This window comes from Nannobrachium achirus (genome assembly GCF_963921795.1).
Source record: "Nannobrachium achirus genome assembly, chromosome: 22".
In the NCBI taxonomy this organism is placed as follows: Eukaryota; Metazoa; Chordata; class Actinopteri; order Myctophiformes; family Myctophidae; genus Nannobrachium; species Nannobrachium achirus.
In genome coordinates, this window is record NC_137829.1 from 43991402 (window position 1) to 44015551 (window position 24150).

The 24150-nt window shown below is 41.6% G+C and overlaps 2 protein-coding genes across 2 annotated transcripts in view; both read right to left on the reverse strand.

Annotated features, from left to right (window-relative positions):
• Nucleotides 1-24150, reverse strand: part of abca12 (ATP-binding cassette, sub-family A (ABC1), member 12) — a gene marked incomplete at both ends in the record, with an annotated part of 101265 nt that overhangs the window by 58264 nt on the left and 18851 nt on the right. The window contains 8 exons of the mRNA XM_080752913.1: nucleotides 470-709; nucleotides 1710-1867; nucleotides 4749-4945; nucleotides 6170-6388; nucleotides 17212-17395; nucleotides 19204-19368; nucleotides 21218-21352; nucleotides 22248-22317. Of these exons, the coding sequence (XP_080609039.1) occupies nucleotides 470-709; nucleotides 1710-1867; nucleotides 4749-4945; nucleotides 6170-6388; nucleotides 17212-17395; nucleotides 19204-19368; nucleotides 21218-21352; nucleotides 22248-22317 (1368 nt within the window). The remainder of the gene's footprint in view (nucleotides 1-469; nucleotides 710-1709; nucleotides 1868-4748; nucleotides 4946-6169; nucleotides 6389-17211; nucleotides 17396-19203; nucleotides 19369-21217; nucleotides 21353-22247; nucleotides 22318-24150) is intronic.
• LOC308307818 (uncharacterized protein) lies at nucleotides 10994-13013 on the reverse strand. Its single transcript, XM_080753121.1, has 5 exons — nucleotides 12935-13013; nucleotides 12771-12838; nucleotides 12265-12404; nucleotides 11787-11889; nucleotides 10994-11476 (listed from the first exon to the last, which is right to left on the reverse strand). The coding sequence occupies exons 1-5, from the start codon at nucleotides 13001-13003 to the stop codon at nucleotides 11419-11421; spliced, it is 438 nt and encodes a 145-aa protein (XP_080609247.1). The 5' UTR covers nucleotides 13004-13013; the 3' UTR covers nucleotides 10994-11418.

The window sequence follows — 24150 nt, forward strand, 5'->3', positions numbered from 1 at the left end:
TCTGTGTCACGCCACAGCTTTAAAGGACCATTTCACCTCTGGGACAACCAGATCTTGTTTTATTGTTGTTTGGGACACGATCAACACAATCCTGAATTATTTTTTGTGTTAAAAAAACAAAAAAAAAACACAGATTGAACTCAAAAAATAAGTCAGGATTGTGTTGATCGTGTCCCAAACAACAATAAAATAAGATCTGGTTGTCCCAGAGGTGAAATAGTCCTTTAACCTTAATTTTTTTTGGGCTATTCAAAAATAGCAGATATACAAGCTCGAGCTTGTAGATCTGCTATTTTTGAAGAAACGTGAAAATCTGTGCAAATCTTTGAATATACTAATTATTTTAAAGCGAACTGAAAATGCCAACGTCCTCACAAGCATAGCACAAACGTGCCTGTGTGTGTGCGTGCGTGCGTGCGAGCGCGCGCAACGTCTACACGTTTGTGTGTGTGTGAGCGCGTGCACGTACCTCCTCCAGCGTGGTGTCAGAGATGCCGTAGCAGCCGAGCTGCAGCGCGTCCAGGTTGGCGTCCAGCGCGGTCAGCAGCGAGCGGTAGGCCGAGGCGTTGGAGGAGGTGAAGGGCGGCAGCGAGTAGACCAGGTCGCCGCCGTGCGCCTCCTTCAGCCGCGCCTCCGGCACGTGGGCCTGGATGAACTCCTTCAGCTCCGACGAGTCGAACCGCGCCTCCGACGAGTCGGCGCTCTGGACCTGCGAGGAGCGGGGCGGCAAGAGGTGGAAAGTATTACCCTTTTAAACCCCATTTAGGGCCTAGAATTATTGAATGCTTTAACTATTGAAAAATAGCAGATATACAAGCTCACAGCACGGCACTCCGTGCTGTGAGCTTGTATATCTGCTATTTTTGAAAAAGTCATGAAAAATTGTGCAAATCTTAAAAAACTAAAGTTGTCCTTTAAAAAAAATAGCCCATCTACAAGCCAACAAAACTTTTTAGTACTTTGACCTTCTTTTGTATTGTGGTATTCTTCCATCACTAAGGATCAGAGAAAGATCGAGGTTGGAGTTTTATATTGATTTGTTTTGTAATTCTTTTTTTCTTTTTAGTTTTGAATCCGAACTCATGAATAACTTTGTGTCCCTCGAATTGAAAACTAGGAAAGAAAGAGCAGATTATGTGTCTGAGCTCCGGGTGGAGACGGTCAGTGATAAGAGCACTTTGACGAGACAATCTTTCCCGACATGAAGGGATATCTGCATAATTGTTTCTGTGCTTCCGCGTTCATCTGTTTGTGGAGTGGGAGACTTTGACCGAGGCCGCTTCCCGGACATGTCCGGTGGAATTACTGTTCCATTTGCAAAAAAAAGTAGGGAAAAAAAAGAAAAAAGAATTGCGAATAAAGCCGGAAATGTTAAACTTTTGACAGAGTTTGACAATTTGCCCCAAAATAGGGATGCCACACGTTAGAGTGGTTAACAAACAAGCTGGAAGAGCACATACAAATAGCACATACAAATAGTGCAGAGGTGCTGACCACAGTGCAAAAGCATAACATTTAATAAGGGGTCGCATGGTTTGAAGCCACAAAGCAAAAGATTAATTTATCAAATTATTCGGAAAAAACAACGTTTCCACCTTCTTCAGGGATCGAGGGTTGAGGGTTAAAGTGGTTAACATCCTATTATTATTATTTTTTGCGTCGCACGCATCGCGGGGAGTGCGGACGAACTGTCAGAAGCAGTGCGTTACCTTCTTGGTGACGGTGAGGTTGTAGCCCTGGCCCAGCTTGTCTTTGAGGTGCAGCGGGGTGCCGCACACCTTGAGGCCCCCCCTCTCCAGGAAGGCGATGCGGTCGCTCAGCACCTCCGCCTCGTCCAGGTGGTGGGTGGACATGATGATGGTGCGCTCTGGTTGGATGAGACACATGTCAGTCAACACCAGTGGTGGAAAAATTACTCATATTAGTAAAGGTTAGCAAAACTGCAATGTAGATAGATTATGTACTTGAGTAGTAAAGTATCGGCATCAAAATATACTTTAAGTACTAAAAGTAAAAGTACTCAATGGCCGAGTTTCCCAAAGAAATTTTAGCCCATTCATTGTAGCTCACGCATGGTCGTAGAGACCAAGCCCCAATCGTCATGCTCCCGTGTTTACATGGGTTTGGGCAGAGCGACTTAATTAGCCCCCTACAACTACACCATCATTCAGATTTCAGAGCTATAGTCAACTTTTTCTTGAAAAACGGATGCTAAAATAAAAATTATGTTTTGAAAATATTTTATAAAAAGAATAAGCTTCATATATGTGTTTCTATTCAAAAATGACCACAAAAAGCGTAAAATAATGATAAAATAATAATTTTGGCCATTGTCAGACCGACACTTTGTTTACATTCTAGTCTATAGACTAGGATGTAAACAAAGTAAACAAAGTGTCGGCCCTACAATGAAAAAGTTGACTATTAGCTCCTTTAATAAAGTGTCACTCCTGTCTAAATACGGTACGGCATTCTATAATTACCTGTATCCTCCGTGTTCTTTAATAAGCAGCCTTTTTATCTGATCGCGTTCTGTTTTCCCAAGTATTTCCTGGCGTTCCCCATGTGCACCAACCCCATTGAGATAAACAGACAGCGATCGGATAAAAAGGCTTCTTATTAAAGAACACGGAGGATACGGGTAATTATAGAAAGCCGTACCGTATTTAGACAGGTGTGAGACTTTATTAAGCACTTTGTTTGTGAAATCTGAATGTTGGTGTAGTTGTAGGGGGCTAAATAATTCGCTCTGCCCAAACCCATGTAAACACGGGAACATGACGATCGGGGCTTGGTCTCTACGACCATGCGTGAGCTACGATGGGCTTACGATGGACTAAAATCGCTTTGGGAAACCCGGCAATTGTGCAGAATGTCCCAAAAAATCTCTTGTAAAGAGCTTGTAGATCTGCTATTTTCAAATGGCTGAAATATATACAGTATATAGGGCTAACTAAAAGATTTCAGATAATTGTAGTGGAGTAAGGGTATAATTATGTTCCTTGGAATTCCGTGGAGTAGAAGCGAAAGCACAGGAAATACTCCAGTGAGGTAAAAAAAAAAAAAAAAAACCTCACCACAGTACTTGAGTACATGTCGTTAGTTAATGGATTGCATTTTTATTTTACTTTACACCATGGTTTCAGGATTCTTTATTGCTACAACCCGTTGTAATGAATACGTAATAATGATTCATTTGGTTCCCTACTCCTTCGGGGGATATGTTGTTGTCACTGTATATATTTGCATATTATGTGAAATGTGTCCCCAGCATTTATTTATGTGAACGCTATTAGTGCAGTGCTGGGGGAGCAGTTTAATGTCTTGCTCAAGGGACTCTTAGACACACAGTCTGGGGCTGGGAAGCGAACCGAGGACCTTCTGTTTCCCCGGGCGGCCTCCCTAGCCAATCATCTGAGTATACAGACAGATAAATTACTGCTCCACATTGCAGCAAATTGAGGAAATAGCGAAACAAATGGAATAATATTAATAAAAAAAGCAATGCAATGCAATAACAATTGAACATTGTGGGTGCCTTCATTAGATGCTGTGTGCATGGGTCCTACTGTACATCTAAATATGATTGCGACCAGTTTAGTATGTGAAATGGCATACTGTCTGTCTGTGTGTGTGCGTGCGAGCGTGCGCGCGCACGTTTGCAATTCTGGACATATAAGGGTATTTAAAAGCCAGCTACGATACATCGTGTTTGAAAAGCTGAATGGCAAATATGAATTTCAAGTATCATAGTATCACTTCAGTATTTTTTTATTACATTTTTTTAAACCTGGGTTTTATGCCCGCTCGAGGTGGATTCTCTGTTTAAACGGCGATGGAACAGCTTTTGTCAAATAAATAATGATGTAGCAACTTCTCCTGCTGTCACCTTGTCCAATAGTAGTCACTTTTTACCACTGATTTATGGGCTTGGCAGAGCTCCAACTGATGGAGATGCACTCACCCCCGCACTATGAAGATGAACGTGTGTGTGTGTGTGTGTGTGTGTGTGTGTGTGTCACACACACACGCGTACACCCACACACGCACAGAAAGTAGGATTTTGCATCTCTATTCCCCTAGCACCAAACTCTCAGTGTAACACGTAAGACACGGCCAATTAAACAGCAGACTGTTGGCCGCCATGCACGCACACACACACAAACACACACACACACACACACACACACACACACACACACACACACACACACACACACACACACACACACACACACACACACACACACACACACACACTGTCCTGGGACTTCTCCACCTTTTCATAGCTAGCCTGTCAGTACCTGAGGAACGAAGGGAAGGTGGGGGTGAAAAAATCTATTTCTGCTTAATTACATTTAGGCCCAGGATTATTGAATGCTTTAAAATATTGAAAAATAGCAGATATACAAGCTCACAGCTGCGAGCTTGTAGATCTGCTATTTTTGAAGAAAAAAATCACGACAATTTGTGCACATCTTTGAATATCTCATTTTTAAAGTGAACATTTGTAACTCATATATTTGCCTCCGGGGGGGGGGGGGGGGGGTCCCTGATACAACATATTTTGAGACGGGGGTCGGTGGCCAAATACATATAATTCTAGGTGTCCTTGACATGAGAGAGTTTGAGAACCACTGACGTAGAACCGTGTGTTTTTTCAAAAAACCTTAGAAGGACTAGACTTTTGAGGCTTCAGGCTGGGGCTGCGACTCTCTCCGCCACATTATGTCCTAGATGAAACTCACCTTTCTTGTGCTGTATGACGATGTCCCAGATGCTGCGTCTGGAGCAGGGGTCCACGCCCGTGGTGGGCTCGTCCAGCACCACCAGCCGAGAGCCCCCGATGAAGGCGATGGAGATGGACAGCTTCCTCTTCATGCCACCCGACAGTGTGCCCACCCGCTTGTGTCTGTGGGCATACATGCCAGTCTCCTGGAGGATCCTGGGAGGAGGGGTAGGGGGGGGGTACATCATCACATGTGTGAAGTAGGAATGCAACCAGGGACGTGCTGGGCCCCTGATTCAGCCCGGGAAAAAGAGTTGTAGAGGCCCTCATTGCGCGCATAGAGAGAGATCTCTCTCTATAGCGCTACTGCTACTCAAAGATTTGCCATTTCAGATCATGACAAGTGACAAGCCAGTGGGTCAATTACATGAGTTATATTTCGTCGTTGTCGGGTGGAAACCTTGTATGTCCGAAACCGTTTGTTTTGTATTTATCATTTAAAAAATGATTTAAACTAGTGAAAACAGCCGATCTACAAGCACACAACGCCTCGCGGTGCGAGGCGTTGTGTGCTTGTAGATCGGCTGTTTTCACTACTTTTGTGCAACGGCCTTGTATGATGAAGCAGGGCTTTGCTTTGCGAAAAAATGTATAGATTTGAAACTTGGAGATACGTGGTTTCTGCCCGACAGTGGCAATTTACTTTGTTGGCCGCCCAGCCCCCAAAATGGAACGAAGGCCGACATTTTATTTACATTTCTTTCCTAATGGCCGGCCTGGACTGGCCGGGAATGAACCGGCCGTTCGGGAGTTGTCCCGCTTTTCCCAATGGCCAGCACGTCCCTGAATGCAACTATAGATTATATTCTTAGCGATGATTCTATTCATCGCAACGCGTTCCGAGCTTGTAGATCGGCTATTTTTTTCATTATATTTGAAGTATGGCGTAATGGCTGATCTACAATCTAAGAAATTGACTTGGGAACAGGATTTTTTTTCCCTTTTTTACTACTTCTCCCTTCCCAGAAATGTACTGGAGTCGAAATATTTGTCTTGTAAATACTTACTACACGCTATACTATAAACGAAAAATTACTCCCAAAAATGGCCAACAAAACTATGGTTTAGTGATGAGTCATCAATTTTCACAGTCTTTTGGGGTCCGTTTTTAGCCCAAGGAATGTTTTTCATGCAAAACAAATGCTTGCAATGGATTCAGAATAATTAAAAACCCCTAGTTTGACCCCTGTATAGTAAGTGAATGAGACTGAAAATTACCCTAGCTGTCAAACATTTTCCCGGCCATTTAAAAAAATACACCCCGGCCAAATTTGTTTAATAACCCTCCTAGATGACAAATCCATTGAGAAACGGACCATTGCTCTCCACGGTCACGGAACTGCCATTTTTGACTATGCGTTTAACATGGCCAACACTCACTTGCAGACTTGCTCGTCCAGTTCCCTGCGCGACCAGTAGGGGGCCTTGATCTGTCCGTAGAGCATCAGGTGCTCCTTGGCGGTCATGTGGTCGAAGTGCACGTCGTACTGCATGCACACGCCCAGCTCCTTGCGCACGTCCTCTATGTTGGCCTGCATGTCTCGGCCGTACACCTCGATGGTGCCGGAGGACGGAGCGAACAGACCGGTGAGGAGGGACCTGAGGGCGAGGAACAGTGATTAATGCATTAGAAGACCAGGAATTATTTTATACTTTAGCTATTGAAAAATTGCAGATATACAAGCTCACTGCGAGCTTGTAGATCTGCTATTTTTTGAAAAGATTTTTTTTTGCAAATCTTTGAATATATCTTTAACAATTTGTAACTCAAATATTTGCTTCTTGGGGGGTCCCTGGAACAACATATTTTGAGATGGGGGTCCGCGGCCAAATACATGTAATTTTGGGGGTCCTTCACATGAAAAGGTTTGAGAACCAACTGATTTAGTGGAAGGATTTAGAAGACATTTATAGAATCGGGTCAAATACTTTTTTCACAATTAAAAAAATAAATAGCAGATCTACAAGCTTGTAGCGCGGCACTTGATGCCACACTGCGAGCTTGTAGATCTGCTATTTATTAATAGTTAAAGGAGTAGTTCACCCCCAAAATGACTTTTTTTCTATTGATTAGTCATGCCATGGAGAGTAGAGTTCAATAATATTTTTAGTTTTTTGTCACATTCCTAAGACAAAAATTTGATTTGAGTAAATTTACCCCCATTGATTCCGGATGGTGACCCGTTTCGAAACGGGTCCCCATCCGAAATGAATGGGGGTAAATGTATTGTTATCACATTTATGTCTTAGGAATGTGACAAAAAACTAAAAATATTATTGAACTCTAGTCTCCATGGCATGAGTAATCAATAGAAAAAAAGTCATTTTGGGGGTGAACTACTCCTTTAAAGCATGATTATGATTACGATTAGGGTTGGGATGCGGACACATAGGAACCGGAAGAACCGGAATCGGTTCCATCACATGTGGAACCGGTTTACAGAACCGGTTTATCACCCTGTCAGAGCTGGTTTTGTGGACTTCCCGTCTGCTACTGTATAGACTATACAATTACAATACTGGTGCTTCTCATCAAATGCAAATTCTATGCATTCAATATATTACCGTGTGCTGTCCTTGCCTATTGTAAATTGTAAATCGTTCTGGATTAAGAGCATCTGCTAAATTGTTCTTAATGGTTTTGGAACCAAAAGGACCTGTAAAGTGTCCATTTGTAGACTCAGGGATCTAAAAGCATACGTTTTAGTTTTGTAACGTTACAGAACAGGGAGGTGATTTGGGCAGGAGGAGGGCGTACAGTACAGGTACAGTTGCACATCGACAAGCTCCTCAAGCCGTATTACAGATGTCATGTGGCAAACGATTCGTTCAACTGGTTCATTTGATAAAGACCCTTCAGATCAATAAGTCTTACTGTGTCAGATTTGGTTAATATCTTATTGACGGCAGCTTATTCGCGTAATTACAATGCAGAGCTACAGTTACAGAATGCACTAATAGGCCTATCATATAAAATATTAAATACCAAAGTAAAATTCAGCAGCGCAGGCGGTTTTAGCCAGTAGCAGGTTGGGTGGCAACATTTCGCCATGATGCAGAAAAACAACAGTATCTACAGTAGTTACAGTATGCCAATAACAAAGTCAATATGGCTTTCCCCAGCTAACTGCATGGGTGTGTCTCACCATTCCACTGTTTTTATAGATTTTATTCCTTAGTCTTTTTTTTTTTTTTTTACAACACTGCAAAAAAACCTACTCTAAATATAAGAAAAAAAATATGTTTTTGAGTATAAATCAACTAAAAACAAGTAAGATTATCTGCCAGTGGGGTAAGAAAATTTTTCCCGGTAAGATTTCTTGAAATAAGAAAATATATCAAGGCTTTAGGGAAGTCAGGGATTCTTAAAATAAGTTCATTAAACCCCATTCCAAGTAATTAATTAAGTCATATAAACTCAGAATTAGTTGGCAAACCTCTTCAAATAGGTTTTTCAGACTCATTCCAAGCAATATATTCAAGTCAAATAGACTCATAACTACCCGTTTAAGTCATAGAAACTCAAAATTAGTTGGCAAACTTCTTCAAATAAGATTTTCAGACTCATTCCAAGCACTAAATGTAAGTTAAATAAACTCGTAACTAGTCATTTAAGTCATAGAAACTCAAAATTAGTTGGCAAACCTCTTCAAATAAGTTGTTCAGACTCATTCCAAGCACTATATTTAAGTCAAAAAGACTGATAACTAGCCATTAAAGGTCTTGAAATCGGTGGTAAAATCCCCTTTCAAGCACAATACCAAGTCAAAGAGACTAATAACTAGCCATTAAAGGAGTAGTTCACCTCAAAATGAATTTTCTATTCGGGTCCCCATCCGGAATCAATGGGGTAAATTTACAATAATCGGATTTTGTCTTAAATATATTCTTGAACTCAAGTCTCCATGGCGTGAGTAAACAAAAGAAGAAAAGTCATTTTGGGGGTGAACTACTCCTTTAAAGGTCTTGAAATTTAAGTGTTAATCCCTTTCCAAAATACCCCAAAGCTACTCAAATAAGTGGTAAAAAGCAAATCCTGAAATGTAGTAAATAAATGAAGGCATAATGAATGTTCTCAAAATTTATTATAAAACAATTAAGTGTGAGAGTGTTACAGTAAATTGTTTACAGTAGTACATTTTTGAGTAAACACTGAGTGAATAGATTTACTAAGCACTTTTATTTCTGTCTCAGTTGAATTTACTATAGGGATAATCAAGGCACCCTGTTTCCTTCCAGCTCACCACGACCAAAGAAGCTGGGTATGTGTTTACTTTTCAGTAAACACATACTAAGCACTTATTTTTGTTGAATTTGCCATAGTCAGGGCACTCCCAGCACTTGACAATAAAGAGACCCAAACCAAACCAGAGATCAGTGTCACAATGTCTTTCTGTCCATCCGCCATGCATGCTGACACTACACCACCACAAGAGCCAGATGCTGAAACATGCCAGAAGTTGGAGATGACTGACGTCATTAAGACACCATGTACAGTGCAGCCACATCCAGCCTGAATCAGATCTGGGCCACATCCAGACTGGAATCCGATCGGTTTTAATGGTCACGTGTTGTTAATACAGATGAGATTCCAATCTGGATGTGGCCCAGATCTGATTCAGGCTGGATTTAAATTGGCTGACAACTGAATTTGCCAGAGTCAGGGCACTCCAAGCACTTGACAATAAAGTGCTCTTTACATTGTCATTACAGTATTACAGTGCTTACAGAGCAATTCAATTTTTAAACTTTGAATGGCTGCCAAGTCACTGAAGTCAGCCCGCATTTGGAGATGGCTGACGACCGACACTAAACAGTGCCCACATCAGATACTCCCACATGCGGAAACAGTTAACAAATTTAGAGATGACCGACATGACAGACGGACGGACAGAACATCTTAAGAGTATGTTCTGATCCTGGATAGGCCTAAATTTGGAGATTGCTGACTTAACACTGTAGATACGTACACTATAGAGATTACTACTTACAGAGCTTTCACATAAAACCACCAAAGCTTTAACAACATAAGGTACCAGAGCTTTAACATAATAGCGGCACTTTAACTAGCAAAAATAAAACTGCCAGAGCTTTTAACAACAAAAGGTACCAGAGCTTTAACATAATAGCAGCACTTTAACTTTACAAAAAATACAGGAGATCTTTGACACCCCCACAGTGAGAAATACAGTCACTAGCATGATTGCGATACTGCAAGCCAGTGAACATGGACAGAAGCACTGCTACCCGAAGAAACAAGGGCCAACACCTAAGCGAGGCGTCCCCAAGAAGAGACGTCGCCTCAACCTTTCTCCCAGTGATGACGAATCCAGTGGCTCAACCATCATTTTGTCCCAAACCACTGAGACCTCTGGGGATTTTGGGGAGCCCAGCACCAGATGATGGACCTGATGGCCCTGTTGCATGCAAGTAGATTTGGCTATAGGCTAAGCCTTTTTACACCAGGTACCACCTCAGAAAATGTTTTTCCAAGTACCATCATAATAACTGATGTTAATATAGGTGTGTAGCACAGTTAAAACACAAATTCATTCATTTAAGGAGTTCTCTTTTTTTAAATATATTTCCAAGCTAATAATTTCACCAGGTCATTGGACAGATGCATCCACTAGGCCTGTGAACTGATGATATCTTCAATGTTGTCATGCTAATTTAAGCACAGAGCCTATTGCTTGATCAGAATAACAACCTGTAGTATAATGTAAATATTTCACTCTGCTTCTATGATTTCTTTTTTGGGAGACTCCAAACCTATAACCATGATTTGTGTATTGTGTTCTCGATTTTAGCGGAGGAGAGTCAACTAGTGGAGGTTGACTGTCGAAGACAGCCGTGAAGCACAGGCCAGGCATTACAAGACGCTTCAGGAATTGCTAAAAAGGCCTAAACCAAACCAGAGTGACGTGGCACAACTGCTGGAGCTCGATGCCAGGAGGGCCTTCATAGACAGCGATGAAACACTGAACAAGGAAGACAGGCCTGCAAAGATCCTTAAAGCATATCCTTGCTTCAAGGATCTTAAACATGCAAGTGAAGTGATAGGTTTACATTATACAACAGGTTGTTATTTTGATCATGCAATAGGCTGCAATAGGGGCTCTGTGCTTAAATTGGCATGACAACATTGAAGATTTCATCAGTTCACAGGCTTATAATTTGAGCGGGTCAAATTATTGGCTTAGAAATATATCTAAAAACAATAACTCCTTGAATGAATGGATTTGTGTGTTAACTTGACATTACAGCACCTGGTATTGTACTTTACAAGCACCTCTACTTTACATCAACAAATAAAATAAATAAAAACAAATAAAAAATACAGCATCCGTTATTGCACTTCACTAGCACCTCACTACTTCCCATCAACAAAAGTCTTCCACTCTGCCAAGGCTTTTTGTAGGATGGAGTGGTGTCACGGTCATGTATGTCATCACATAATATTTCTGTCTGCACGACAGACAGGAGTGTAGCCACGCACTTGGGGTACGTGAGATGGAAGGTGTAGTAATAGCCAAGTAAATAGATCAGACCGTCAATCAGCTGCTCCTCTGGAAAGATGGTGATGGGAGTGTTCCCCACAGCAACCAAACAGCGGGGCCTATCCAGGATCAGGACGGGGCTCTGGAGGGGTCTCTTCTGGTGGTAGAGATTTGGGTCTTCAGATGGCTACAGCAAAACAAAGAAAAACAATATAGAAATGATTTCAGTAAACATAAATGGGCAACTGGCAAACCGACTTGTCACTTAATAACAGAAAACCGATATAGTATTGATTTCAGTATTTTTTTAAGTCCAATGTATTTGTAGTTAAGTTCATTTAAGTTAATAAACCTTGCATAAATGCATTAGAAAATACACTTCAGAATTCCAATAAAAATAAAAAAGAATAGCAGATATACAAGCATAAAACATACCACACGGACATGTTTTGAGCTTGTAGATCAGCTATTTTGTCTATTTGGTGTGACACTCCTACCTCAAGGATGTGGAGCAACGCTTCACTGGGTCCTCCCAGCTTCTTTGGTGGTGGGGAGCTGGAGGGAAACAGGGTGCCTTGATTCTCCCTACAGCAAATTCAACTGAGACAAAAATAAAAGTGCTTAGTAAATCTATTCACTCAGTGTTGTTTACTCAAAAATGTACTACTGTAAACAATTAAGGCGTTTAGCTGACGCTCTTAATCCAGAGCGACATACATTAAGCAAGGTCAATACATCAAACTCATTGTAATCTAAGAAAAAACTAAAGTAAACAAAAATGCAATCTAACTTATAGTTAAGGTTAAAGAGCAGGTGCTATGGGCTATGATGGAGTCTGAAGAGGTGAGTCTTCAGACCACGGCAGAACCTAGAGAGTGGGTCTGTAGTTCTAAGAGCAACAGGAAGATATTACACATTTTGGGTGCCAGAAGGGCGACTTGTCTAGGACGAGTGGATGAGAGCAAAATCACTTACCTCCATCCAAAGGAAGCTGTGCTTGCCTTGTTCCAGGCAGCGTAGAACTGGACCTGGCAGCAGAAGCTATCCCACCTCTTCTTGGCCTCAGTGAAGTTAGGGTTATCCTTTGCCAAGATCCGACGTAGCTCATCTTTAACCTAGAAAAAAAGTAAAAAAAAAACAACAAAAAAAACATTGAAACAACTGCTGTATGTAGAGGTAAAAGCAAAAAGAAATCCCAAGACTGAAATGTATTTTTGGACCCATGTCCCAATATGATTTGTCGTGTCGTGTGATTTTAATTGTAGCTTGTAGATCTTTTTTTTTTTTTTCAAAGTTACATAATTATCTACCGTGGGGGAGGCTCTCTCCAATCCGACATGTCGCCACTCCGAAATTGGCTTCTTATTGTCGGAGTGGCAACACTCCCATGGGGGTTCAGGTTAGGGTTAGAGATAGGGTTAGTGTCGGAATGGAGACATGTCGGAAAGGAGACATGTCGGAGTGGTGGGATGTACTCCTACCGTGGGAGTGGAGAGAAGGAAGACGTTCTGGATCCAACAGGGCCAGATTTGTCTTGTGGATTCTCATTCTAAGTAAAGCAGATAAAACATTTACAAAGTGGTAAATAACTGACCCAATTTAAAACTCTGTCACTGATATTTGCCAAACAATGCAGTTATAATACCTCTGGGTGAATTGGAGCCCACAAGCGCTTTCTGTGGCCAAAGTCAGCCTGGCCTGGAAAAACCTCCATCAAATCCTCTTGGGTGAGGGTGCGTAGCATGTCTGCTTCTAATGTAAAGCAAAATGAACACATCAATAATATAATAACTATTAATTTACGGAATGTATGTCCATCTCTGTCTGCACTGAAACTAAACAGTGTCGTCACCATGGTAACAGCTGCATGATGAAACAATGTCCAAATATGGGCATTGACATGACACTGATATGTCTGGGTTCTCCACCATTAATTCTGAGACTCCTACACCCCTACATTTAATCAATCCCCCATATACTGTGCAAATCCCCAGGGGACTAGTTTATACCTAGTTTTGTGTTGTTTCAATACAGTATTTATCAATTTCTATTTTTATTTTTTTTGCTTAACTTCTTAGGCTTTTCTACCATTTTGAACAATATTTTTACCACTTTGAACAATATGTTTTTAAATACTTCAAATGGATAGCTACATTGACACATTGTGAGCTTGTAGATCAGCTATTTGAACCATTTAAAATGCTTTTCAAAATAGTAAAAAAAATATCCACCATGGTTTAAGTTACAATGGGATTGAATAGGAAGGGGCGTGTCTGATCAAATGAATATCAATATGTAAATAGGTGTAACTCAGAGTGAGGAGAACCTAAGTGAGTAGACCCTCATTGGCTTCTTTTTGACCATACTGTTATGGGGGTCCTAGAAATTAAAAAAAGTTGAGAAACACTTCACTATATTGAACAGAGCCTTCGATGTCATGCTCTGCATTGGCCAAGATGAAAGTAGCCAATCCACAAGCTTCAACTAAATGTAATGCCTCAAATCCTACAATTATAAGTGCTTTTTGGGGTGGGGGTCCTCAAATGTACCCGCAAGGGTCACATTTAGGTCTGTCATGCATTAATTTAATCAGCTGAATATCAACATACCTTGTAAAATGGATAGTGTGGTAGTTTCCAGCTTAACCATGATGCAGTACATGTTGTCACATATTGTACCTGGCAGACAGGGAGGGGGGGGTGAATTCACTGAAATGCTATGGCATCATTTAAAATGATCACATCAGGAGGGACCAATTGCAACTCTGACAACTTTACAGGCCCTCCACTTTGCATGATAACGTGGCAAAAGCCCTAATTTATAAAAATGAACCATACACAAGTTCAAAACACGGTGCAATTGCATGTTTAAGTACTTAGCAGCACGACGGTGCTGAACATAGCAGATCTAAAAGCTCTCCGTGCATAGCGTGGTCGGCTTTGTGAGCTTGTATAACACTGCAAGATCTGTTATTTTCAGCATGCGACACCGTCGCCGTGCAAAATATAAATTAGGCTTTGTGGCTTGTGGCCTCGTCTTGTTGTTTTATGGCACTCAACATTCGTGTGCAAAGTAGAATATAATAGAATAATAGCTTACCGTGCGTGCGTTCGGTTCCACTCCAAGTCCACAGCTGTTAGCGTTAGCGGCATAGGTTAGCGGTTGGGAGTTTGAAGAAGAAGATGATGATGATGATGAAGTCAAGCGGATGTGACGTTTTCAAATAGCCTATCCAGAGCCTGAGCCTATCTACGTGCGCTTAACGTGCGCTTACGTGCTTACGTCATAAGCCCTGTGGAAATAAGCCTAACATAATACATTAAAATAATGCCCAGGCTATTACAAAAAGAAAATGTATTGTTTATTTATGTCATTTCTGAATTGCGTTATTTGCTCCATATGACATTGATGACGTAATTGCACTGAAAAATTACCATTAAAGGAGTAGTTCACCCCCAAAATGATTGATTACTCACACCATGGAGACTCTAATTCATGTATATATATATATATATATATATATATATATATATATATATATATATATATATATATATAATAATTATTATTATTATTACCCATATATATATATATATATATATATATATATATATATATATATATATATATATATATATGGGTAATAATAATTATAATAATTATTATTATTACCCTTATCGCATTCCTAAGTCAATAATTTGATTATAATAAATGTAGGGGTAGGGGACCCAAAGACACTTTGGGTCCCCTACCGGAATCAATGGGGGCTTTAGGCTTTATTGGCTTAGGAATGTGACAAAAAAACAAAAAATACATTTCCATGAATTCACGTCTCCATGGGGTGAGTAATCAATAGAAAAAAAGTCATTTTGGGGGTGAACTACTCCTACCCTTAAGTGCTGTTCGGGTCATTTTGACCCGTTTTACATTTTCATTTGGAAAAAAAAGGTAGAAGTTAAAAATGTTTCCACCTGAAACTCACTGGCCTTAAAGATTCTTCTGAGATGAACATGTAAAAGAAATATTTTTGCACTACACCCATGCTACACCCCCCTCATATTTTTTGAACCTTAAGTGCTGTTCGGGTCATTTTGACCCGGAAGCACAGAAATACACAGTATTATGCCAAAACACAGACACACAGTCACCCCCACTTCTAACACCCCCCTTCCGAAGCCCCATTCCGAACCCTCCCCCCCTTCCTATAAGCATGAGCAATATTGCCCAGTATTAAATGAAGTTGTTTTTTTTACATGGATTTCAGCTAAATCAGTAAAAACGCTTAGCTCTTTCAGTGTTTAATGTGATATAGCAAAGCAGAAATGCAAACATTTACCAAATATATCATATGAATTGTTTGGTATTGAGTCAAAGTCAATGTATCATGATGATTTGTTAAGTTAAAATTTATATTAGTGTTGTTTTTTTTAAACCAAATATCCACCGGGTCAAAATGACCCGAACAGAACGAAGGTGTAGTGAATCTGAACAGAACTTAAGGGTTAAGAACCCAAAAGGAATGAGTGTGGTGTAATTAACCCGTTATGACTTGAGCCATACGACCTGGGCCTGATTCTACAAATGCCTTAGTTTTCAAACATTGTCATGCCAAGGTCCCCCAAAATGATGTATTTGAACACCACTTCGAGAGACATGTTATATTTAAAGGTTTGGCTGAGGTGGGATTTCTATATATTTGCTTTATTATTTACTTTATTCCATGTACTCTGATCTTGCCATTTGAAAGCCACTGTACTTAATTAAATGTGAATAAACGTGATGTTGAACAACATTTTTCATTCCAATATGTAGTGTGAAAATAGTTATTGTGACCTTCGGTCGCTGTTTCTCTGAAACCGTGCAGATCTTGTGACATCACTCTGACTCACTGACCAAGATGTAGGACTCCCCTTTTTGCCCTTATGCAGCATGGAGATCCCTGATGTCAATATATTAAGCCCATATCTGGCAACGCCCATGTATCCATATATGGAAATCCCTGATGTCATCAATATTAAGCCCATATCTGGCAAAGCCCATGGACATATCCATATATGGAGATCCCTGATGTCATCAATATTAAGCCCATATCTGGCAAAGCCCATGGACATATCCATATATGCCATATATGGTGTCATCAATATTAACCCCATATCTGGGAATGCCCATATTGTAGTCATTGTATTTCCATATGACCTAATCACTGAGATCCATACATAAAGACAATAGGGTATTTTACTAGTTTGGTACTTAAAATAAGTACTCAGAGCTACTCATTTTCTTAAAAGTGACACTGTGGATTCAACCTTTGTCTCAGAGGGTAATTTTTACTTGATGTAAATGTGAAATATTATAATTTAAGATCTAATATCATGGTAAGAAAAAAAAGAAATATTTTCTTAAAACAAAAATCATCATCTTGTACAATTTTATCTTCTTTAGAATATAATTTTTAAAACTAGACCAATAAGAATTTATGGCTAGATATACGATTGCAAATCTTGCTTAGTTCATTCATTTTTGCAGTGAATAAAATAGATTTTATTTTGTTGTTTTCTCCTCTCCCACATGTAAAGCCTCTTTGGGTACTTAGAAAAGTGCTACATTAAAAAAAAAAAAAGCCCTGGTCGGGTAGGACAGCTCAACCAAAAGTTGAATATATTGCATCGTTTCACCTGGACCATGTTCAATAGAATTGCCTTGTCCAAACTCTCCTGAACTTGAATGCAGCATCTTATGTTGAAAGAATTGCCCTCTCTGTGTAGCTTCGAGGTCGGCTATTTTTGGTGCTTCCACCAAAAGGCCCTTTTGGAAATTCCAGCCCCTGCCTCTCTAACATTCTCTGCACGTCCCTGGGCGTTTGTGTGTGTGTGTGTGTGTGTGTGTGCGTGCGTGCGTGCGTGCGTGTGTGTGTTTCCGTACATGGTGGTGGTCTTGCCGGCTCCGTTGTGTCCCAGCAGGGAGGTCACCTGGCCCTCGTAGAAGGACAGGTTGAGGTTCTGGATGGCCGGCCGCTCGCCATACATCTTGGTCAGGCCGTGGAGCGCCACGCCCACCGGCAGCCCCGAGGTCTCCTCGTCCTCCTGGGGGGAGAAGGTCTTCTCACCTGAGAGAGAGAGAGAGAGAGAGAGAGAGAGAGAGAGAGAGAGAGAGAGAGAGAGAGAGAGAGAGAGATAGAGAGTTACCTTTGAACAGAGAAAGATGATAACGTGAGACAGAGAGAAAGACAGAAGTTGCGCTTCCATAAAGTTCGTTCGAATTAGGAAGCGAATTATCATTAAGTCGAAAAAAGAAAATGTGCATTTTGCCTGTTTCCATTCACCTTTGAAATGTGATTCTTGGAAGATAGTTCATGAAATAAGCAGTCGGACAAGCGCTATTTTTCCAGTCAAGTGAGACACATTATCGAACATGCACTCTAACCCAGGGCTCTTCAGCCTATATCCACCTCTTTCCGCGGGAATTTACTGGAGAATGTTTTGCACCAAACTGCACCACACTTCCAGTTAACAGCAGACATACAAGCTCACGTCGCGTCGCAGATGCAGCCGTTGTGAGCTTGTAGATCACACTCGGCTGCGGCGCCGGAAGCTCCGTCCAATTTCTGCGCAATGCACGATGGGATGTTGGATTTCATATAGATAAGAGAGAGAGAGAGAGAGAGAGAGAGAGAGAGAGAGAGAGAGAGAGAGAGAGAGAGAGAGAGAGAGAGAGAGAGAGAGAGAGAAGAGAAGACGCTCCACTCCACAACCCCGCGACAGCATTGAGCACGATAACGGCTGATAATACAGTACAAGCTCATCACAGCTCGTTGCAGATGCGATGTGAGCTTGGAGGTCTGATGTTCTCGGCAGTTCTGTGTGCACGCGACGCCGTCGCGGAACGGAGAATAATAATGACGAATGGTTTTACTTTTTGAGCACAACTTTGAACGTGTTGGTAACTTGGTACAACCAAGAGGCGGCCGACCCCCACCAGCCCTTCCCGCGAGTTCAATGCATTTTAATTGAAAATATAATTTGCTTTAGTGTTTCCATTCACTAATGCGCATTAAGTTTTTTCGATAAAGCCTCAAAATACACCTCCTTCAAGCTCATAAATGTTTTTGCGAATAATGAAAGTTTATTTGAATTTTGAAGTGTTTCCATGAAAAGATTTATGCGCAAAAGCCTTAATGCACATTAAAAGGCTTCATGGAAACGCACCTAGAGTCACAGACGCAGCAGGAACCGAAAACAACCAACACAAAATCAGAGAGGCAACGAGACACGATCAAACAGAGTTAGACGTTCAGACAGAAAGAGAGAGAGATAGAGAGAGAAAGAGAGAGAGAGAGAGAGAGAGAGAGAGAGAGAGAGAGAGAGAGAAAAACAACGGAGGAAAAGGGCAAGAGATCTAGAAACACTGACAGGAGCCAGAAGCTGACAGGCAGAAAGCGCGCGAGGGGAGGAACTTATCTTATGCTTCAAACACCAAGGCAGACATGCATGCACGCACTCGCTGACACACACACACACACACACACACACACACACACACACACACACACACACACACACACACACACACACACACACACACACACACGCAACATTGCTTAAGCTCCATACACACTGAGCACGATAACTATGTTCTTATGTAGATTGGCTATTTTCACAATTTCTGCCTCTAATATTTGACAATTTGGCCAATGTTTAATTTGACATTTTAGAAGTATTAAAAAGTCCTTAAATTGTCACTTTAGACATGTGCAGATACCCTCTATACACTTGAACTTTATGTTGGTTTGTTTACAGTTGAGTGAGAAAACAATGTTTCCCATTAAGTTAATCATCTGGGGACCCCCCAAAACAGTTTGGGGACCCCACTGGGGGTCCCGAGCCACAGGTTGAGAACCAGCGCCGTAGGCTATACCTTTCCCCTTGTCACCGTGGTGGAACACGGGAAGGTCCTTCTTCTGCATGATGTTGGTGAAGAGCATGCCTTTGGCCAATGGGACGGGTCCTCTGGAGGAGCACAGCTCCGACCAGAAGGAAGGCTTGAACGGGAAGTACCAGGGAGCCGGGATGCCGTACTTTCCTGAAAAAATAAAAGCACACACACAAAAAAGATTCTGTTATATTTTTTTCATGTTTACTATGAAAACCAGCACATCTTGTCCACGTATCCGTGTATCTCTGAAGGTCACGCCCAGGGGCGTCACACCAAATTCTGGGCCCTGGGCACAAGGATTCACTGCGGGCCCCCCATGAATGTTAACTATTGAAAAATAGCAGATCTACAAGCTCACAGCGCGGCACCGAGTGCCGCGCTGCGAGCTTGTAGATCTGCTATTTTTTTTAAATCGTGAAAATGTGTGCAAGAAACCTATGTCAAGGAACCCCCAAGATGATATATGTATTTGGCCACGGACCCCGATCTCAGAATATTTAGTTCCAGGGACCCCCAGAAGCAAAATTTGAGTTAAAAAAGTGAAAGTGGTCAGATTACAACTCTGGATTAGACCATATCTCTGCTGTGTCGGGCCGAAACCTCCTAACTCCAAAATGTTCATTTTTTGGGAAAATGAGCTCAAGTGGAGTTAGGAGGTTTTGACCGAATGGCTTTTTACTACTTTTCATTGGTTCAATATTATTTTAACCAAAAGACATAAAGGGTGTTCAATAGCCCTGATCTATGCAAAAAAAAAAAAAATCAAAAACCTCAAAAATGGAGTTAAGAGGTTTTGGCCAGACAGTGACAAATACAGACAGCCACTCATTACTCGTTGTATTTATGAGGAGTTCTACTGTATATTACTGAAAGACGGATTGATCAAATGCATTTTTAACCCATTTAGGCCTGAACACAATATGACGCAATATTTTATGCTTTAAATATAAAAAAATAGCAGATATACAAGCTCACAGCGCGGCACCGAGTGCCGCGCTGCGAGCTTGTAGATCTGCTATTTTTGAAAAATCGTGAAAATTAGAATTTTGACCCGATTCTATAAGTGTCTTTTGAATCCTTCTAAGTCATCTTTCTAGGTCAGCAATCTGGCCAGCCATCGTCAAAGAAAAGGTCCTTTTCACTTAACTGGAGCTCAGTTGGTCTGTTCTTGAGAGACTACTATGTCAGTGGTTATCAAACCTTTTCATGTGAAGGACCCACAAAATGATATGTATTTAGCCACGGACCCCCATTTCAAAATATCTAGTTCCAGGGACCACCCAGAAGCAAAATTTTAGTTACAAACGTTCGCTTTGAAAATACCTATATTCAAAGATTTGCACACATTTTCACGACTTTTTTCAAAAATAGGAGATCTACAAGCTCACAGCGCGGCACTCGGTGCCGCGCTGTGAGCTTGTATATCTGCTATTTTTTAATAGTTAAAGCATTCACAAATTTTAGGCCTAAATGGGTTAAACAAGCAATTGTCAACTGTTCCGACTGTGACCTTGGGCTACTACTGAGCACCTGCCACCTGTTTGTCAGCAGTGCAGTTACTCTGAGTATGTGGTCCAGACACCCTTAGGGGTCCTTGAGGGTGTTCCAGGGGGTCCTCAGCTGAACGACACTTAGGAACCAAATGGACCCTTACAGGTATGTGTATACAATCTCTAAATGGTATCTGGAACTACACCTCCTGAAATCCGAGTAATGGAAGCTGGCATTTCCGTTCACGAAAATATGTTTTAAAATATCATTTCTGCTAAGCAGCAAGCTAAATAGGCTTAGGCGATTTTGATTTATATTAGGATAAATGTGCGCGAAACGGAAGCTTTAACGCGTCTGGTGCCAGGTACTCATCACAGAACTGTTCAAATATGATTCTTTTGGGGGGTCACGGGCCTGAAAAGTCTGGGAACCGTTGGCCTAATGCATACGAAACAGGGGGTCCTTGAACATCAAAACAGTTTGATCAGCAGAGGTTGCAGGGTACCTGGGAAGACCATGCGGATGTACCCGCCCATGATGAAATAGAGGAGTGAATCGATGAGCATCAGCCAGCAGAGCCAGCCGAAGGAGGCCGTGTCTCCGGCCATGGGCGACACATACGAGTTGCTCCACTGAATGCCTAAAGAGGAGAGCCGGGGGGAGAAAAAGCAGGTTTTCCATCATTTGTTAATGTCCCACACATCTGTGTCGTCTGGCTGGTATTGGGGCGTGTGCGTGTGTGTGTGTGTGTGTGTGTGTGTGTGTGTGTGTGTGTGTGTGTGTGTGTGTGTGTGTGTGTGTGTGTCCGTCTGTTTCTCCGTCAGTGCATCTGTATGTGTGTGCATGTGTCTGTGTGTGCATGTGCATTGTGCATGTCTGTGTCCATATGTGTCCATTTGTATGTTTGTCTATCTGTGTTTTACAGTATATACCTGTGTGCGTATATGCGTGCGTGCGCCGTGCGTGCATCAGGGATGGGACGATATGAAAATGTCATATCACGATTATTGTGACGAAAGAAATGGCATTTTACGATATTACCGCGATAATCAAAATCCATTATCCTGGGGCGAAAGATTTGACAAAAAAATAAAAAAATAGCCGATCTACAAGCTCAAAACGTGTCGCAACGCGACACGTTGTGAGCTTGTAGATCGGCTATTTTTTGACAAAGACATTAAATTTTGATAGAAAGTGAAAAAAAACTGTATCAAGTACGTATATCATAAGTACTTTTGACCAATTATAGAGGGTTTAAGTGGTACCAGATATGCCGCTCGGCAACTAAAAGGTGAATTGATCCCAGAGCATGACGGAGGACGATATCAGGATGAATTAAATCTCCAACGATACGATTATCGTGAGTGTTTTTTTTATCACGATAATATCGCGTATCGTCCCATCCCTAGCGTGCGTGCATGGGCGTGCGCGTGTGCGTGCGTGCACGTGTGTGCGGATGGTAGAGGGGAAGGCGTTGTGTGTTTGATGGCGGCCAGATGGCATCATCTGGGCAGCTGGTACAGGTTGGTACCTACCCTCTCCCTGGGACTCGTAGCGCGAGACGTACTGACTGGCGTAGCTGAAACAGGTGGGGGCGAACAAACCCTGCAGGGGGAAGCAACACATGCACGTTACAGCACAACAAGAGAGACCACGTGCACACAGCGGTGTAAAGAGGACTACAATGTTTTACTTAAAGGATTACTTCACCACTTTTCAACCTATCTTCATATAATAGGTCCTCACTAATGTTCATAATAAAAAATTAAAAGAATTCTACTTGGTCCAAGTCTCTTAGGATAGCTGTGGGAAGTTCAGAAATCCATCAATCCATCAATCCAAATTTTTGCAATTTTATTATGAACATTAGTGAGGACCTATTATATGAAGATAGGTTGAAAAGTGGCAAAGTCCGTAAAAGTATCAATACTGCAATGTAGAAAATAAATACTCTGTTACAAGTACGGAATTCTATATGTACTTGAGTAAAAGTACAAAAGTATGGTCAACATTTACTTAAAGTAACAAAAGTAGAAAGTACTCATTATGCAGAATGCCCAATTCACTCATTATGCAGAATGCCCAATTGCATTGTGAGCTTGTAGATCGGCTATTTTCAGATGACCGAAAAGTATATAAGGCTGAAGTGAGTAATGTACAGTATTTTCTGGACTATAAGGCGCACCTGACTATAAGGCGCACTGTCAATGAATGGTCTATTTTCAAACTGTTTTCATATATAAGGCGCACCTGACTATAAGGCGCACATAATAGACGCTACCGTTGCGTTATGCATCCAACAGATGGAGCTGTGCTAAAGGGAATGTCAATGTCAATGAATGATCCATATATAAGGCGCACTGGACTATAAGGCGCACTGTAGTTTTTTGAGAAAATTAAAGGCTTTTAAGTGCGCCTTATAGTCCGGAAAATACGGTATGTTTTATAATAGTTATCAATATTAGGGAGGGAGAAAAGAGCGGATTAAATACATAGTGAAGGGTCAACTTGACGGTTTAAGTGGTTAAATGTCACATTGACATGAATCCAACATGACAGTGCCATCAAACAAGTATATTAATATTTGCTGCCTTTTTCAAAATGGCTGCCAAGATCCAGGATGCCTCTGTCTCCATAGACTTCCATGTAATTCATGGTGTGCACGGATCATGCACACCCATGCCTAGATCATGCACCACCAGATGGCAAAGGCATGGCCCATATCTGTGCGGCTGGTTCAGATAGGGATCTCCATTCATGGGCATAAAATATATTGTATGTATATGGATACATAGTCCATATGTATATGGATATATATTAACTCATACAGTGCCGCCGGCCACAAGGGGCGCTAGAGTGCCAGAAATTTCTCTATAGACCTTCGCTCTAGCTTCCGTCGACACTGTCCCAAGTGCTTTGGGATTTCACTCCAGCCAATGCTATGGGTGACGAGAGGAGGAAGCTAGCTGACACGTAGCCAAAATGCTAACCCATTTAGAAGCCCGATCTAAAGCTATTTCAGTCGCAAAAAACTTTCTCTTTGGGTCTGGGAACACAATCCGGAGAAAATCCTGTCTAAAGATGTGATTTATTATTGGAGTGGGCGGCGCGATGCGGCCGTTAGCGCGACTACGGCCCGTGTATGGCCGAGTGTTGGCCTGGACCATGGATGGACGTTTAGACCGGGGCTTCGTTGAGGCCTCCGATTAAATAATTCATTTTATTAAATATCCCGAACTAGTTCGGGATAGGCACCCTGGAATACGTCGCGCCGCCGACAGTATATATTGATTTTTTTTTGGGGGGCTCTAAACTTTATTTTAAACCATTTTCAAGGGAATAAATCGTCGGACCATCTAGCGTCTCTCGTTGGCTAGCGCTGGACGAGCAAGGACCACCCACGTTGCTCCAAGCAGCTCGGGGTAAGTAAAATAGCAA